The sequence below is a fragment of the Neodiprion lecontei genome, chromosome 5, assembly GCF_021901455.1.
Source record: "Neodiprion lecontei isolate iyNeoLeco1 chromosome 5, iyNeoLeco1.1, whole genome shotgun sequence".
In the NCBI taxonomy this organism is placed as follows: Eukaryota; Metazoa; Arthropoda; class Insecta; order Hymenoptera; family Diprionidae; genus Neodiprion; species Neodiprion lecontei.
This window is the reverse complement of record NC_060264.1, coordinates 28,210,054-28,228,714: the sequence shown is the minus strand read 5'-3', so window position 1 is coordinate 28,228,714 and position 18,661 is coordinate 28,210,054. Positions and strand designations below refer to the sequence as shown.

Here is an 18,661-nt window from a genome sequence, read left to right as displayed (position 1 = left end):
GTTTTCTTTGTTTTTGTTTTTTTTTTTTTTAGAAACTTACAGTGATTCACCCGTATTTTTGTCTCTTTTTCGTACGGAGAGAGGATTTTTTCAGGGTTGCACAAAAACGTGTATTGCGCTTAAAAACGACACGACAGTATAAATTTTTCTTTTATATACCTCGGAATGTGTTTAGTATGCTGCCCGTTTCCGGGGGTGACGGCAGGCGTCTGGGGGATGTTAAATAGCTGGAGTAACCGGCGTGAGGCGCCGCCAGGAAGCCGGGAAGCGCCGGTAAGATACACGGGGAATTTGGTAGCCACGGATCACCCGGAAGGCCGAGTCCGGAACCGGCGACGTTTCTGGAACAAGAGAAGAAAAATAAAATAAACTACGCGCAAGTTTTCTCAATCTAATAACCCTCGAGCACTCCGAGGAAAACGTTTATTTACTTTTTAAAAAGCGTCGATTACAATTGTAAACGCATCTTGTGGGGATTTATTTTTTTCTCGAGCAATGCGCGACGATTCGAGTATTCTTTTTTTCGTTACATCGAAATAACAGCGAATTGTAATATAAATTACCCTGTAATTCGGTATATTTATAAATTTAAAGTAAAGTGAAGTATTTTGAGCTTGTTGAACAACTGCGATGAGAAATTTAATTCATTTTTTGAACTGTTTGATTTCGGGAAATAGAAATAATCTACGTTGTTAAATATTTCGAGTCGTTTGGCAGCGATTTATGGTCACTGAGAATGTATCGAGACAACATTTTTCCGTAATTCGCGTGATTTAAAAAACTTCATTTGAAACGATGAAAAATTAAATTGAGTCACTGCAGAAAGGCCACGAAAAATTTTTGTATCGACAATTTGATTTTCAATTCAATATATTCTCCCGATTAGAAATTTGTCAATTTTTTCGAACAGGAAAACTCTCAAATTAATTAAATTATTAAGAATCATATTATAATTACGGACTTAAATGAGCAAACCAATCGAATTATTATACGAGAGAGTTGCAAAAGATAAAAATTCAGACGCAAACAACGCGATCCAAAATGTTTTTAAAATATTTAAGAAAATTCATTAAATCTGCCGAAGTTTGCGCTGAATGTGATTTTGATATTGTTACGAGCAGAATTTAATTTATATACATTTATAACGAGTTTGTACGTACCTCATGGTGGCAGCGGCGTGATGATATTCAGTGAGGCCGAGTCTAGCGGCTTCCATTTTCTCCTGCCGTCGCCATTTGGCTCGACGATTTTGAAACCAGACCTGAAACAAGAGCAAAAGAAGGGTGACGCATTAGACAATTATCTAGGTATAATGCAAGCGGGCAGGCTAAAAGAGAAAAGTATTGTTCATACGAGTGTGCAATTTTTATAGGTAACCTAACCTGAGCTGACCTAACCTAACCCAACCGGTACCTGTAAGTGTTTAGTCATCGTTCGCAAAACTGTGTAATACCTTTCCAACTTGGCTTACAAAATATCGTTACATCTCAAGAACAATTGATATGGTTGTAACGAAACATAACCTAATACCTGGCCATACGTTGTATCTACCCACAGAAAAAAAAAATGAGAATCAAAATCGGTTCAGTAGTTTTCAAGTTATAAGCGAATAATTTTGACCATGCTCGCAGCCTGAAGCAAACTTTCACCGAGAAGATGAAATTCCCTAGAATCGGCCGGTTGACAAGTGACGGTCAACCATAAACTCTGGCGTATTGAGAACGGCCGAGTCACGGCGCAGCAGCGATCCACAATTGGTCACTCTGCCTGTCATGTTGGTAACATTTTTACGAAGTTGGCTGTACGTATAAACTAGATGGCTGTAGAAATATACATATATATATTATTGTATATACTGCAGCATATTACGGTACGCGCGCTGGAATCGCCAGTCATATACTGCGCAAGTTATAATACGCAGCGCGCTGTTTGTTCGAGATATGGTGGATAAACAAGATTACGGGGTATTACGGGGAAGAGCGGTAAAAAGTCCTGCAGCGAAAGTATGAAAATAAGCGGGAAGAAAAAGCGTAGACATACCTTGCTGTGTACGCGTGTACAACGCATGGATGTTACGTGTATACAACACGTATATGTACAAGTACATACAATTATTTACACCTGGAGTGTAAAAATGTATACGCGATATGCACCGAAATCAATGGCCGGCGGAAAAACGACTCGGTAAATAACCAGCGAGGGAAGTGATAGCAAACAATATTTAGAGTTGACGAAACAAAACACAAAAATGAATATAAAAAATGAAAAAAAAAATAAATAACTATACGTAAAACGCTGAAAAGGTTGTGCAATGCGTAACAGCTGCAGGGGTTTATGTTCCTCCGTATTTCGTATTGTCGAATTATGGGAACACGTATATGTATAATGTACAGGTGCTGACCAACTATAACTTTCCTCTTAGGTTAATTGTATTTGCCTTCGCTGGATGTGCAGTTCACGTTGTATACATACGTAACAATCAGCTGTTTGCTTTACTCTTTTTACCCAATTTTCCTACATCGAGCTTCCGTTCGACAGAAAACAATTTGCACAATTGCAAACGCGATATATGTATACAACGTAAGTGAAGTGAACAGCGAAAAAAACAATCTTCACCGCATTTGAGCGCTATTATGTATTTATTCTTATTCCGAGTTTAGAAAGGTGGCCGGCATTTTTGAAGCGGGTGTTACGGTTGTTTTTGGAAGAATGTAAATAATGCCATATATGCAGATTCGTAAGGTTGGGAACTTCGAAAATGGTTTTGCGACACTCAATGCCTAAGTCTCAAATCGTATTTCATTAGTCTCGTACATCATATGCTCTCTATTACAGTGTTTGGACATTAAAAAAAGGGTCAAAAGTTGTAAAGAATTTTTTGAGCAAAAGGAATTAAAAGCTCAATCTTCACGACACACGTTTCGCTTCATATCGCTAGAAAATAGTAAAAAATCTATAGCAGATTTGTTCAATTTCATTTTAATTTTGATTATTTATTGTTCAATTTTATCTGTAGGTATTTCATTTAAAATTAATAAAAAGCATAGATGATCGTCTAACCAACCCCTAACTAAACCGCGAGCAGATATTACAGCGAAAATTTTCAACTGTAAGCGAATATCTTCATTCATTGGTCGAGCTCAACGAGCATGAATAATATCCTTCACGGAGCAATTAACGCACTTAATTTACACTTGTAAAAACGCGACGATAATTTCTTAGCCGCCATTATACAGGCGCGTCCGTTTCCCCGCTGAAGATCTAATCATCGACAACGAGTGTCTAATTGGCGGTTTGAACAACCAAGTTTTTGGCTCCGTTGGTTCGCTGGGCGAAACGCTGTTTCGGGATCGCGGAGAAGACGGGGCAGAAAAAGTTCCATTAGCGAGCAAGGCGTCCCTCCCAAAGCCAATTTGTTGCAGGTAAGAATAGAATAGATTAAGAGGGAGATGCGCGATATCGGCATATGAGTATATAAGCGGTTGTGTAACAGTTGGTCTAATACGGTAGCTAACTCGACGTGTCGGTTAAGTATGCGCATATTATATAACACGAGAGACTCCATTGCAATTTCATCCCGGTAACGATATTTTTTGTGCCCCTTCCCCCCATTTATTTTATACACACGCTGACGGTCTTATCTGACTTTTCTTAAAAAACGATCTGAACACACTGCAGGAATTTCTACTCCCTTATACGGCCCACTTTGCACTGGGGCTTATAATTATCGTCATTATCGCGTCACACATATTTTTCGAACCCTAGCTCCTGCGGGTTCCCCCTCTGTTATTTTCTCCTCGCTCGTTCCATTATTCGAGAATTTTCATGGGCGGGGATTCTAATACTTTGATTCATCCGTTGAAATTTTTTTGAGATTAAAATATCGATATTTACAATCCCCTCCGAAAACAAGCAAAAAATGAATAGATTCGAATGCGGAATTGGGCATAGATAAGACGTTGCAATTTTTTCATGTGACTGATAATTTTGCATAAATTATGAAAACCAATTCGAATGGTTGCAATTTACTTTTTGCTGTACAGACAAACGTTTTTCTTCTCAACGGATGAAATAGATTGTTCTTGAATTTTTGACGTTACAACAGCAGGAAAATTTTTTCTTGAAACTTTATTATTGCCTCAAGTTTTTACAATCCAACGGCTCTGTGTATTTCAAACGGCGTAAAACTTGCTAGGATTTCGAGTGATTTCAGGCCATTTTAAAACATCGCGAATATCACATGAAATCAGATAGAATCTATAAAAGCGATCGTTGAAATCATGATGCAAATTTGGAATGGAATTACTTACAATTTCGATATGGAAGGAAAAAAAAAAAAATAACAATGACAAGTCAAGAGTAAAGGAACGGGGCTTAAAAATTCCTGATTACAAGAAGCATCGAATACCGATTCAAAACCTAAAACAAGCCCGATGATACACGGAGGAAAATTTTTACTCATTTTTACTTTTCATTTCTCAACTATTTTCATTTTTTGAAAATTATGAAAAATGGGCACAGTTCTGGTTTTTTTTAAATGTAACCAAAAAATTTGTGTTACTATCCTCTTTCATTATGTTCATTCGTAGGACACTTTATCGCAATAAGTCGATGTTCCAAGTCTTTATTTGACTGAAAAAGTTTAGTAAGCCAAACAAATAGATTCGTGAAAAATTGATGAAAAATATATCATTGACAGCTGACAATAGCACTGAATATATATACATGTATAGTTACCTTTACTAAATTTTTCTTCTAATTTTACAAATATTCAAACAGTTATCACAACGCAAACAATTTTACTATAAAATTCCTCGGTACCTATAAAAAATGAAATGTGTTCTCAGTTCGATATAACCTTCCCAATTTTCGAAATTTAACGTTATTTTTTCATCGATCTATAAAAAGCTGTCACGAGAGAGATTTTCACCCACATCGAACGAGGGAGCAACGGAGATGCCGTACAGTAAAACGTAACAAGTATACGTATATAGCACGCAGAGAAGGCGTAGGAGAAAAGAGAGCGATATAGGGAAAGAAAGAGAAAGAAAATTGTAAATTGAATTTGAGGGGTGAGGCGCGGGGTGCGGAACGAAAGTGCGGAAAGTGGCTGTGGGGGTGAGACGTCTGGGCGGGGCTGTCAGGCTCCCCTAGAATAGCCCTTAAGAAAGCCACGCGAAGGGCCGTCCGATCGAGAGGGCGAGAGGAGGAAGCCTTTCTCTCCCCCCCCCCCCCCCCCCCCCCTTCTAACGCCACGCGCCTTTCTTATTCGACTCAAGAGCGAGTAACAAGCTCGATGGGGTGAGACCTAAGGTAAGTGGCAACGCTTACAGCCTTCGTGTATAAGGGCACAAGGGCGGCAAGGAGCAACCGTCGGTTGTTGTCGACCCTGCGGAAGGGGAGGCGGCCATCTTTACTTCTTTATTGTAGGATGGCTGGTGCCACGTCCACGATGCCTCCTCCTCCTCCTCCTCCTCCTCATTCTCATCCGCCTCCTTCTTTTCCGCTTCCTCATCGTCGACTTTCTCCTTTTAGTTTCACTCTTCCAGAACCACATCTCATCTCTCTTGGGCCAAAAGAAAAACGATCCGGACATTCGCGGAGACAAGTTTATCGCGCGTGTTCAATCGGTCATTTTCTTCAACCTCAAGGGCTGCGATCGTACCAACCATTTTTTTTTTTTTTTTTTTTTGCTCAACTCCAAGGAACACCCTAATTTCATAATAAGACTTGCGGATTTTGGTCAGATATTCAAATTGGCCAATTTCGCTGCCGGGAACCATGTGAATTAGCGTATCTTGAAAAGAATGAAAATCTAACGGTAGAAACAATGGGAAACATTGGTGAAAAAAAAAAAAAGTGGGCACCGTAAGACGAAGCGTACGATCGTAACAATGTCTAAGAGTCGTAGGACGGTCGTAGATCACTATCTCTATAAGTTCGTTGCTTATAAATAATTCAAAAGTTATTCCCGCAACGTTGAGTACGAGATACAGAGACATCCGTCTGATGATAACATAATGCAATAAGATTAAAACACCGTGGTTTAAATTATTCTACGCGGAGGTGTGAATTAGACGTTTGAAAGACTCCTTCAAGAGTGCTTTACGAAACGATTTCTCAACTTTGACGCGGGCGAATGTAGGCGCGTATGAATCAAAGTTTACTTTCAAAAGTTATTTTTCGTCGGACGATCAAGGGGTGGATTTAAAAGGCAACGAGTACGATTAACGAGGTTTAACCGTGAGTGCTTAACGCAATGCTAGCAGCAAGAACCCAGACCCGTGAGTCTCGATGATAGCGACAACGACGCGAGGATGCTGGTCGTCGGTGTTTGGATTGAGAGGCTGCAGGGGGCGTAGAAGGGAAAAGGTAATTGAATTCCCTTCGAAGCTAAGGAATTCTTAGAGGCTCATCATCAGGACGATATTTCGTTGCGATGAGAAGCAATTTTCTTTCGAGCTGCGCGGCTGCCGTTGGAGAACCTACGGAGGAGTCACTCCGCTGATGAAAAGATCAGGAAGGCACGCGGGGAGGGAAAATAAAAGGAGAAGAAGAAGAAGAAGAAGAAGAAGAAGAAGAAGAACACCGAAGCAAGATGGCCCGTTAAATGATGAGAAAATAAGCGAATTTTCATCCCCCGTGACGGCGAGAGGGAGGGAGGGAGGGAGGGCGGAGAAAAGACGCCCTGCCCTCTTAGTCGCTACGTGTATTTCAGGAAATATAAAGAAAACGAATGACACGGCTAACGCGGCTTAACCCAATTTCTTCCTTAAACTCATTAGGATATACCTACCAGCCAGCCTGATGTACATGTATACCTGTACATATCTTATACAGCATCCAGAAACTCGGTCCAATTCTCTCTCTGTACATACATACACATATATACACACACACACACACACATATATATATATATATACTGGGATATAATTACCGTTCGCGAAACGTGATCGCAGAGAAGCGACTCGGTAATTCTCTTGCGCAGACGGGATGCTTTGGATATCTAACACACCGGAACACCATCACGTCAAAGATCGCAAGTTTCAAAATTTTATTCACACGATGAGAGGGACAAGATTTTTCACTAAAATTCAGAACCCGAGTACCGTAAATTTTAAGAGACAAGCTTTGCTTCGTACAACACTTTAGCAAGGATTCATCGGACGAAATCTAGAGAAAACTCTTTGTCTCGCACCAGCGAACTGATCAAGCAGCTGCTTACAACTCGTCTGATTTATGCCACAGGGTTGATGCGGTGCCGCAAGTTGTACAAATTTACAAAATATTTGTCACATTGAACGTTGAAAAATTGTCGAATCATAAATTATTGCCGTGTCGATCTGGTTTCGAAGTGGTCGAAAAAAGAAAATCTGTCACATGGTCATCATTGAATGGCGTACAAATAGGTACATAAGGCGAGCTGAAAGAACGCACAGAGCGAAGCTGTTGGAAGGACCACTTGAACGTGACCCGGTATACAAAAGTGTAAATGCATTGTCGTTAGGGACACAAAAGAGAGAGAGAGAGATATATATATGTATATATAGGAAACACTGTCGCAGTAAAGGAGAGAGTAAAGGAAACACTGTGAAATACGCGTGCACAATGCTATCGCGTCAGAAATCAGTTTCGTTGCATTTTCTGATTATTACGGTAGACCGATCGCATTGTCGAAAAACCTTACCTTCAAGGTGGTTCATCCGTAGCAAAACGCGCACGAGGATTACCGCCGGTAAATGGCACGTTTATACACCGTAATGCAACACACGTTCGCATTCTACGCGTATATTTCATTGTACGTACATGCGTATTACCGACGCCGTCCAGAGTGCGGCATAATATCCAGCATACCGAGCGATCGCATGCCAGGGTGCCTCCATTGTCACCCTTACCAACCCTCAGGGGCATTAAAAGATTTCCTTCATTGTACGACGTATCGTTCGCGTTTTCTTCTTCGCGCCCGCAAAAGAGTTGAGAAAGTGTGAAACGGACTACTTTCAACACCGGACGCTAAGAGCTGCAACCTACAAGCGCGCATCTCTCGAGATTGTGGAAGGAAAAAGTGTTTTTTTTTTTGTTTTTGACACTGCGGTAGATTTTTCAAAAGAATTCTTTGTTACTTTGATTTTCTTTTTTTTTTTTTTGATTTGTGAAAAAAGTAAGGTTTTTCGGCAAAATAACCTTTACGCGGGTGAGAAGAAAAAAAAAAAAAAAAAAAAAAAAAAAACAGCAACAACAATAACCGGTTTATCCACCGCCGCTGACGGATAGGAGTCGAGTGTTTTCTTAGTAGCGTGTATTACAAGTCGATTACTGCAGGCAGCGGGAGTTTGGTTAATGGGGGGAGGGGGTTGTTTCGAAATAAGCCTAGATTCAGGGCATCGAGGAGGGGTCGTCCGTGTTTGCAGGGCCCGCGGGGTAAAACCCGGCCGGGTCTATTATTCACCGTGCTTTTTATACGCCCCGTCAAACCGTCGGGCAAATTCAATCCACGACAGAGCTTCTCACCGTAGAAAATAATAACACCGAGCAACGAGCGACGTTCGACGCCCCCCCCCGGACGTACGAATATCCATCTCCCACTTCTGCCGCTTTCGAAAAGCGAGATTTGAGAACCACTGAAGGGCCGACTCTCCTCCAATAAAGCCGCCCCTGTCATTGCTCGTAATCACCCTTAAACACTCTGACGCCCTACGGTCTCACCCTCTCAACTTTCCCCCTGCCGTACGTAAGCACTATATATATATTTTATATATATATATATCCCATTCGCTCGTCGTAGCGTGCCGTAAACCACCTCGAACCCCCTTCAACACAGACTTGTACGCTGCTTGATTTGGGGCCCGTGCATCCCCTAACGGTACACCAAACTCGCGATACAATACTAATGTGCTACAAACAACTCCGGCGACACGTCACTCTGCAACGTCCTTCCGATAGCTTCAATACTGATATGCCCGTTTTATTACACGATGGTTCCGCACTGCAGGACTTGTCCGAACAAAGCGTTCAATGTTTTCGGATCTGCTCTTCTGCATCGGTTGCGAATCGAAACGGTACAATTGGTCAACAAGACCGGGCAGTGTCGTTTGTCCTTTGATCCATGTCCAGGCTGAGTTTCGCAATGGTTACACCCGTTCTTTAAAGTTCACTTTGCACGGTTCACGACGTATGACTTGTCCTTGTTGTAATGCTCGTTTGGTTTTAGAGACTGGGGTCAGTAATCAACGACTGCAGAGTACTTTACGATGATGAGTTTCGAAAGGAAAATGAATGGCCAAGGTGCGGTGCACGATCCGGAATGAAAGTACGATTTGATCATTCTCGTAGATCGGGGTTCGTACGTTTTTTTGGAATCTGAAACCCCCCGACTTTTTCAGGTATTTCATCAACCTTTCAAGGTATATGAATTTTTTTTAACACATTAACGCTAATACCTTTAATATTACCCGGTAACTAACTGTCTTACTACCTGACTGTCAATTTAAAAACCACAGCCTGCGATTTTCCGTAAGAAAAAAAAAAAAAAAACGAAAGATGATCTGGTACCGAGTAATACACATATAAAGTACGAAGTGGTGCGACGAAACAAAGTTTTGACTGCAATCTTTTTTTATTTACTTGAGATCTTCGAGTCTTATTTTCGAAATTTCCGGACTTTTCCCCGCGCGTACGAACCCTGTAGATTCATGCCTATATACTCGGTAATGAAAAGTACGAAAGTAGAGAGACCCAAGTTACGGTGGATAATGGCAAGACGGGTATACTCGTCTAGATGATCGAATATCTCCAGTAAAATCGAATCTGTATATCCCCTCTTCAGACAGGTCATCAGGTAAGCTGGAACGATGCGTTCCCATTACAGAAGGGATCCGGCCTTCACGCTGAGCCGGAATTACGCGTGGCTGTTGCACTGATTGGAGGCGGTAGTTGGCCAAGATGTCAAGTGCAGAAGTTGGCGTAACGCGTAGGGCTAAACGTCGCGTAGCGTCGCGGCGGCTTTCGTCGTCCCCCGAGATCCGAGATATATCCTTCAGAACCGAACTATTAATTTGTTTCCCAGGACGTTGGGTTCCCGGAGCGGGAGCCGGAGCCAAAGGCCGCGTGCCTACGGGGCGAAATGGAGGGGCGGGTGTGGCGTCCCGAGGAGAAATGCCTCCGGGCGTCGCGACGTCGATGGTTCCAGGGTCCCATGTATCTGCTCGGAACGGGGGCAGCCCGGACCGCTACAGGGTGTCTCGTCGAGTTAATAATCATGAAAAGTCGCGCTGTTTGCCGAGGGCGTCCCTCCCTTTGTGTGCCGTCGCGTGCTGCTGACACTAATATGAGTCCACTGAGCTTTATTACGAGTTATTAGCCGGCTCTCTGTCTCTCTCCGTCTCCCTTTTCTTATATTGCAGGCACTCGGTTCAGAACCATCTCCTCGTTCTCATAATAGGTGAAAAAGAAAAAGGAGAATCCATTTCTTGCAACGATTTGATAAACAATTTATACCCCGTATTATACAGCGCGAGGACATATTGCATATATATACGTGGTTATATATTTGTGTGGGGTTTAGAAATCAGCCGAACGTTTACAAGCATCCTGCAGCTAGCACGACCTCGTCTCGACAAAGCAGGCGGTATTATTATTTTAATGAACATTTCTTTTTGTTTTTTTTTTTTTCTCGGTCGTACGGGAACAATGCCGCTTAGCACTGTCAAAATACCTACCGAGGCCATACGGCTAATTTGCCAAATTAAATGCCATTAATTTATACCCTGTGAGGTACGCGGGCCACAATAATCCCGTCGCATCGGGGACCGGCTATTGTTTTGATCCTAGCATAGTTCGCGTGATTCTCTACGGTGACCTCGTCACCCCCACAAAACCACCGGCACAAATGTACCTAGACCATAACCGCCACGTGGTCCACCTCCCTTGAAATCTCTTCTAAAAAATTCGATATCAAAGATTCGTCAGTTTCACCGTTCGAAAATGCGAACCGAGGGTGAAATTTTTTTTTATCACAAATAATACCGAAGCTCCCTTTAACCTGAAATCCAGAAATATTACGCAGTTTAGATTGGACCTTGAGGATACTGCGAAAAAGACTCGTAACGATTGGAAAAATTACTGGAGAATTGAGATGGTCGAGTACGAATGTAGAATCAGATTCTCGCGTTCTCTTCGTCGTTGTCCCCTCCTGATCGTCTTACACGAGCCGGGGTCGACAAAGTAGGTACCTCTTATTCCCGGCGGAGTTTAGCGTTACTAATCCGCTCGGCTCTTCTCTTCTTCTCATCCCCGATGCTGTGTATGGGTAGTTTTTGGGGGATCACAATACCCACTCGAGACTTCAAACTTTGAAACGGATATATTTTCCTTTGCCGGCGCGCCCCCTTTGAAAGAGATCTCTGGCCTCTGCCCAAGTTGAGTTGAGTTGAGTTGAGTTCAGTTCGGTTCATTTGAGTTGCATTTTGCATCTCTGTATATAGGAAACCCGGCGTGCAGCTCGGATCACGGGCGGCAGCGGCTGGTAACACGATATTAGGACGTGTCAGGGGCTAAAAGAGACCTTGCGATCACCGACTGCTGCCGCCGACAAGAAGACCGAGCGGTTTGTATATCTCTGCCGGAGAGGAACTGAATACGTTTGTACCTGAACACCGACAATGGCCATCCGTAATTTGATTATAAGGACCGCCAGCTAATTGTCAATTACATCAAGGATTATACCACTGTACTTGGTTTTGATAAACCGCCGACAAAGCGCCGTTTCAATTTAGAATATTATACTCTGAGTTAGGTTCGTCGTTACGGCCATGTGCCCGTCTCTCATACAAATATATTTCACCAATCGCTCCGGCGTTATATGATCTTTTGTCGAGAAATATTTATTCATCGTGAGAAATTAGCAATACCGCTGAGAACGTTCGGTCGATCCAAATAATCCTTCAATACCTTCAAAACTCCTCGAAAACATACAAAGAACCACGAACCGAACAGCAGGTTACGAAGAGGTTGAAATCCACCAAAAGTTTTTACCCGACAAACGCTTCTTGCCAATTTACAGGCAAGTTGTTTCGTCTCGTCGTAAGTCAAGCTGAAAAATATCTTCAAACTTTCAACCTGTCAATGATGAAAGACAGGCGTTTCTACAAACGGTCAGTGACGTTTCCCGCGACTGCAATATCCTCGACAATATCATTTCATCGAAACATGGCGAAACGCGAGCGCGGTGATAATTTATTTATTAACGAAGAACCCAGGCGATGGTTCATTTGCTTTCGGGGTGGTTGGAGGGTCCGAGGTATCCACGCCACGGTGGTTAACAGCTAATCCGGCAAATGAAGTGTTTTTGTGTTTGAGCACAACACTTTGGTCTGAATGAGGCTTCGAGTGGTGGTGGTGAGCCGGAGCCTGCCTGGAGCAGCGTACGTCAGGGTTCGGGAAAAGGGTTGCCGACGACATGATTGATGCTCGAAGGGAGGGAGAGTGGCTGGCCGGCCGGGGCGGCGAACCGCGAGGTTCCTTAAACAGCCCATTCCGAACGAGGAGAGAACCTAGCGGCAACCGGATAACCCGAGACAACCTCTAAACGGGGTAACTAATTGAGCCACAGACAGCTTACCGCCCGGTGAGGCGCTGCCAGCCGGACGATGGACAGCTAATTTTCAACCGATTCTACATCCACGCATACACCCATCAATTTTTCTCTCCATTTATATTCCCCAAAACACCCCTTACGAGTACCGGCTATTTCAATTACTTCATCAGGATCAGGAACGTGGTCGGAGACGAATGGTGTCAGGTCTGTAGTAGTCGAACGGACGATTCTCCAATACCTATCACTTTTCATTCATCAATCTCGTTACAGGTACACCGGCCGAAAATAATTCAAACGAGGTTTCAACACGTCGATGTGCAACTGGAGCGTGTCAAGCTTCTGATGCAACGTGAAAACCATACCGGAATATCACTTATTAATCGTGCAAAGACAGGCACCAAATGGTCACAAGCACTTGACATCTCGGCGACAAAAGGAGTTCATGCAACTGTGATAAACGACTTCAACCCGACAGCTGTTCGGCATTGATTGATTCGATCAATTTTCAGTGCCACATACCATGGAATAGATTCTCCCTAGCAAGAACATCCTTCGTTTTAACGATGAGATGGAATTTTGCTTTAACCAGGTACCAGCGATCTGCACTTTGTTATCGCTACTCTCATCGGGGGATTCCTACGTTATGATGATACATGAGGACGTGAAAATGTGTGAACATTAAAAGAAATGGCAAAGCGTGTCCTAGGTTGCCACAAAGTCTCAAGTGGACCTTGTGCAGGTACTTTGAATAATGAGGGTGGAAATTGTAATATGAAAACTATTTCCCGGCTTGCACAGGAATTTCGCGGATGCTCAGCGCGAAGTGCGGAGCATAAGCTTCAGATCTTGAGGGCAGAGACGGTTGGTATGGTTGAGTGAAAGAGCGGGGATACAGGTGCGGGGAGTCCCACGGTCTTTGCTATTTCTCACCCTAGCCGCCCTCGGTTCTCGCGGCTCGCAAAGCCATTATCTTATTTTCCGGGTGAAAACATCACGCCCAGGAGAAAAACGATCCGACGTTTCTGCAGCTCCGAGTTGTCGGCGCGTCGCCATTTCCCCAATGAGAGAGCGAAAGAGCGAGTGAGAAGGATGGCTGGGTGACGGAAAAAGAGGGAAATAATCGGCCCGGGGATCACGGAAACCCAACCGGCAATAATGGTAATAGGGATCCCGACTCGACGTCTTCTGCGGTCCTTATACATCCGTTCACGATCCGGAAAATTCCATCTCAATCCAGCCTTTTCTCATCCTACACTTACTACTGCTCAGCGCTAGTGTGAGCTGCCAGTTCCATGACACGTCGTTGTTCGAAGGTGTCTCTCAAGTGCGAGGTTCACCGATGGTGGATAAAACCGAACGGCACCTTCACCGAAAACTAACCGTGACTGGAAATGCGTCATTTCGATACTCTTCCACAGCTGTAGACAGTGAGTGTTCATTCGTGTAAATAAAGATATGCTTGCCACACGTCCCAACGTGACGTACGTTAACCGAACCCAGACCCAACTATTTCCAGGCATTCGATTATGTCCCGGGATTAATTTGATTTATGTTTGGTGACGCGCGATGGCTGTTGGACCCACTGCAAAAGTTCTCACCGGCGTCTTCCTCCACTACGATCCCCACGTCGAGCAATATTTTACTATTACGTATAGCCCAAGCAGCCCACGCACAAACGCATTAATACCTACTCCCTGGGCCTATCCAGACACGAAGGAATGCATACGTGACTTGAGTTATTACTCGTATTCGCTGCTCAGGGGGTTGAAAAAAAAAACAACGACAACAAGAGGCGTGTATGATGCGACAATTGTACAGGGTGATTGTGTATATTATACCATTTGCGAAAAGCTGCTGCAAATCGTATGTAAGACATCTCAATATTTTGATTGTTTAGCGAAAATCCCCTTTTGTCAGACAAGCATGCGGTTCTTCTTGACAATGTGCGCACCATCCGGTTTTTTTTTTTTTTATTAAACAATATCTTCAAATTCGAATCAATTACCAATTAGTTTCCCATTAGTGTTATACATGGAAAGCAACACGAGTACTCAAAGTCGATAACAATCATTTCCTGTCATCTTAAAACGAGTCAGAGGTGTGGATGACTCAGATCAGACCAACAACGCAATTGAAAATATTCCATCATTAAAATCCATACTTACTAAACCACTCCATGCATTTTTTTTTTTTTTACATCGACACGACGCGATTCCATTTCTGAATGGTTTGATCGTACAGATAGGAACGAGACAATCTAAAACGGCTTTCGGATAATCTACTTTGAAACCGTCGTTGAAAATAGGCATTTCTTGGAATCGAGTGACACCGTTGCCACGTGAAAACCGCGCGTTTCGATTCGTCAAAGTCAAGTTACACGAGCGCCTTTAAAGTGGTCATATATTCGTTGCACCATCGCATCGTAACAACCCTTGGAGGGAACTGACAGTGCGTGTCTGGGAGGTCGTTCGGCCCGTCTCTCACCTGCACACCAAGGCAACGTTACCGCGTATCGAAGTGGTAGGTGTATGCAAGTGCATGCACAACATTGTACGTGCGGCGGTTGTTCCGTGCGGAAAACGGTCGTCAGGCGGGCAATAATGATCGCGATTTGACTGGAATAAAAGCAAATTAAACGGTATAACAAACGGCTCAGTGTCTCGACTCCAGCGGACAGAAGCAATCGGCTCTGATGCACATCCGAACCGTTGTACAAGGGGTTAGTTAAGTTTAGGCGATGGACGAACGTGTGTGCGTTTCGGGTTGCCACGACGACCTCGGGGTAAACAATATCAACAATATATGAAGGGTGCCCTTCGTTCAAGCTTCTCAGCAACGGCGCTGCGGCGGTGAGCTGCTGTTTAGGGTAATTTCTATGATACCGTAATACGATCGTAGAGATTTCGGCTAGTTTGAAAAATCTTCGACAATTATTTAAGAACTAGGTTGCGCAATCGCGTTTTATACAATATTACGTACCAAACGAGCGTTCGTTAAGCTTCTCGAACGATTTTTCTCGTACAATCGTGAAAATATCACAATAATAATAATAACAATAACGTAATAGCTAATTCGATTAGGAGTAACGCGATGACTTTCCGAGCGAATACGTATCGGAAGTTTTTCGAATCACTTATTTTACCACACCCCGAAGGTATGCTGCACCGATTTCTATTGATGCGGGTAATAATAATTTCGCGTCACTAATGAAAACAGCCCACTGGACATCAGAGGCACCGTAGCACGGCTATCCGTATGCATGCAGGTATAATCAAATTGGAGTCTTTTGCAATTTTAGTCAATTGGCAATTGCAGGACGAGCCGCGTTCTGGAATCGACTTCCGGCAGCTAGGGTGCCGTGCTGCGCGGTGTTTCCATCGTGGCCAATCTATCTGCATCGAAATTAGTCGACTCACCGCGAAAAATCAATCAAAACCTCGTTTTTAGATTTCCAATTCGTTAGTTTTTTCCTAGTTTCTTTCATTTCTTTTTTTTTTCGTTCTGTTTTTTCATTCTCTCATTTGACGTATTTCCATTTGCTCAGCAGCCCCCGATCGCCACGGTCAATTCAATCTACACCCCTATTGTATACAGGTAGGTATGTGATACGTATGAGTGTACGTATAAGCTATTATACCCGCTTCGACGATCCTCTAACATCGAAAACTATTCCCAATATATATATACATATATCGGCAGAGGAGAAGAGAATGAGGCGGGAAAGAGAAATTCAAAAGCGATAGAATTTTTAATCGATGTGCCGAATCAGAAAACGGAACAGAAAATACGGTTCAGCGATTTCATCATCTGCAGCAAACGTCGAACAAACAAAACAGATTGTTTGTGCTTAGAACGGAAAAAATTCAACTAGATTCTCGAGGCTGTGGAATTTCTTTTACTCAAAATTAATTTTTTCCAACGCATACTCAGAAAGTAAGGTTTTTGAAGCCTGTCCGAGCGTGCGTAAAGTGCTCCATTTCTGAGCAATGCGGTAAAACGAGGCTGGCGCATGCGCTTTGCTGAAATTCTCAATTTTACACACCCGGGCTTTCTTGGCGCAGCTGCACTTTCTAATAACTTTATTTTATCCACGGACTTCACGCACTGTCAGTGACGGCATTGGGCTCAGTTTAGCCCGAAGTTTGCGCGTCTAGATCAGGTTTCACGAAACCGGGCCTATGTCTCTGGTCCTCTTAATTGCCCTTGATCTACTTCTTTTGAATTATCATATTACATTCGTTAGCTTCTCAAATTAAAGTATGGTTCCCGTGTAATGGAAAAAATAGCGTGTGTCACACGTGTTCGCGTATGAACGACATCTGACTCGTACCCGTTGGGAATTGCCCATTTTCCGCACTTGTAACGCAATATACTATTTTTCAACATCTTTTTTCTTACCAACAGTAGCTTATGCGTTTATTTTTCGATATTGTAATCTACAGTAGATATACAATGCATATTATAGACATTATTAGAAATCAATAAAAATCAATCAAATTAAAAGTCTTTTGAAAAATGTTGCTCCACCATCCAACAAATACCGAAATATTCATTCGAATCGGTTCGAACTGGAAAAACAGTTGGCAATTAGTTACTTTATAGGTATAAATGACTTGAATTCGATAAAAGTAAATATGCTCAGAGTTAACTTTCGTCGATTTAGGAATAGAAAAAGAGTATAAAAAAAAAAAAACAGTGAATCGAGTTTTTTTCAGCTTCGTTCCCCCGTTACCGTATTTCTTTTTCATTGGTTCGAATCGCGCGAGTTACAGCTGGGTACAATATCGCGTGAGTACGGGTAATATGGGGAAACTTGGCTCGTAATATAATAGATCGTGGCAAGGGTTGCTTTCACCCTTGTAAAACAGAAAGGAAATGGCACTTAGTTTTATTTCAGAGTTAAATTACCATTATTGGCTTGTTACGCATTGATCGCCGTGAAAGCGAGCCTCGTTAATATACGCTTTTTACCTATAAGTAAACGTTATTGCGCCGGTCTCAATTCACGCCGCGACAAATTTCCCAAAATTCCGTACTCAATTTCCGAACTGCGGTAACGCGAGAACGAGAAAAAAATTTTTTAAAAACTCGCTCGCGATATAACTTCTTTGCTATTCCTGCAACGCGATGCAATTTTTCTGTAAAACAACCGTACAGGGGAATCGAGCAAGAGACAATTTAGGGCAGTAAAAGATACGAGAAAAAAAAAACACAGCACGAGGGACTAAAAGAGGGGTAAAAAAAAGTTTTTCTAACAAACTAATCGAGTCGGTTTAGCAATTAAAAATTTTCAATTGCGTTTAAAAACAGATGCACAAGTTAGAGAATGTATGTGTACAAGTATATCGTGATATGTAAATTTTTTGTTTTTGGTCTCATTCGTTCCTGTAGGCCGCAGCTTACTCTAACACCGAACAACAGTTTTACAATTATTGTCATTCCTGCCTCGCTCTTCTTTTTTCCACCCACATAATCTACCGTCGGTAGCTAACTAACAATAAGCCAGCGGTAAGCCTATTACCGCAGACGTAGGAGAAGAGCAATTTGTCGAAAGACAGACAGGCGTGCGTTATTATATCTATACGCATAATACACGTACACGTACCGCAGACGTATTTTGATCTCATTATTTTTAATTGACTGCTCGACTGAGCCGCGGCGGCGCCGCGATATTGAGAATATTGGATTTGTTAGGGGTTTACACGGGTTAAAACCCGGCGTACATACCTGATACATAATATGTGTATACGTGCAAAGCGGCAAAGGTGCAGATTCTGGCGACTGTGTTGCGGCCTCTCCGCGCCGCGTTCGGTTGGCTAATCGATGCCTTGTAGCACGCGACTGCTGCTTGCTTGCTTGCTTTTATCGTTGTCACGCACATAATTAATTTAATTTAGTTTAATACGTCGCCCCCGTTGCGCCCGCCCGTTGATCCCAACCCTGATTGCCAGCACGGAAACACCGGCATCGCGTCGGCTTTGCTTACATGCACCTAGTCCGAACCGTCCAACACATCCGCACTGTGTCTCGCGAGTTAGAAACCGAACGTGTTGAAATTTTTCG

At 42.9% G+C, this 18,661-nt stretch overlaps 1 protein-coding gene across 3 annotated transcripts in view; it reads right to left on the bottom strand.

Annotated features, from left to right (window-relative positions):
* Positions 1-18,661, bottom strand: part of LOC107219165 (retinal homeobox protein Rx1-like) — a 37,818-nt gene that overhangs the window by 7,209 nt on the left and 11,948 nt on the right. For all 3 annotated transcript variants that reach the window (XR_006904504.1, XR_006904505.1, XM_046740517.1), the window contains 2 exons: positions 1,161-1,261; positions 160-341 (listed from right to left, as the gene is read on the bottom strand). Coding sequence is in view for 1 of the 3 variants with exons in the window: in XM_046740517.1 (XP_046596473.1) it covers positions 160-341; positions 1,161-1,261 (283 nt within the window). In the remaining 2 variants the exon portion in view is untranslated. The remainder of the gene's footprint in view (positions 1-159; positions 342-1,160; positions 1,262-18,661) is intronic.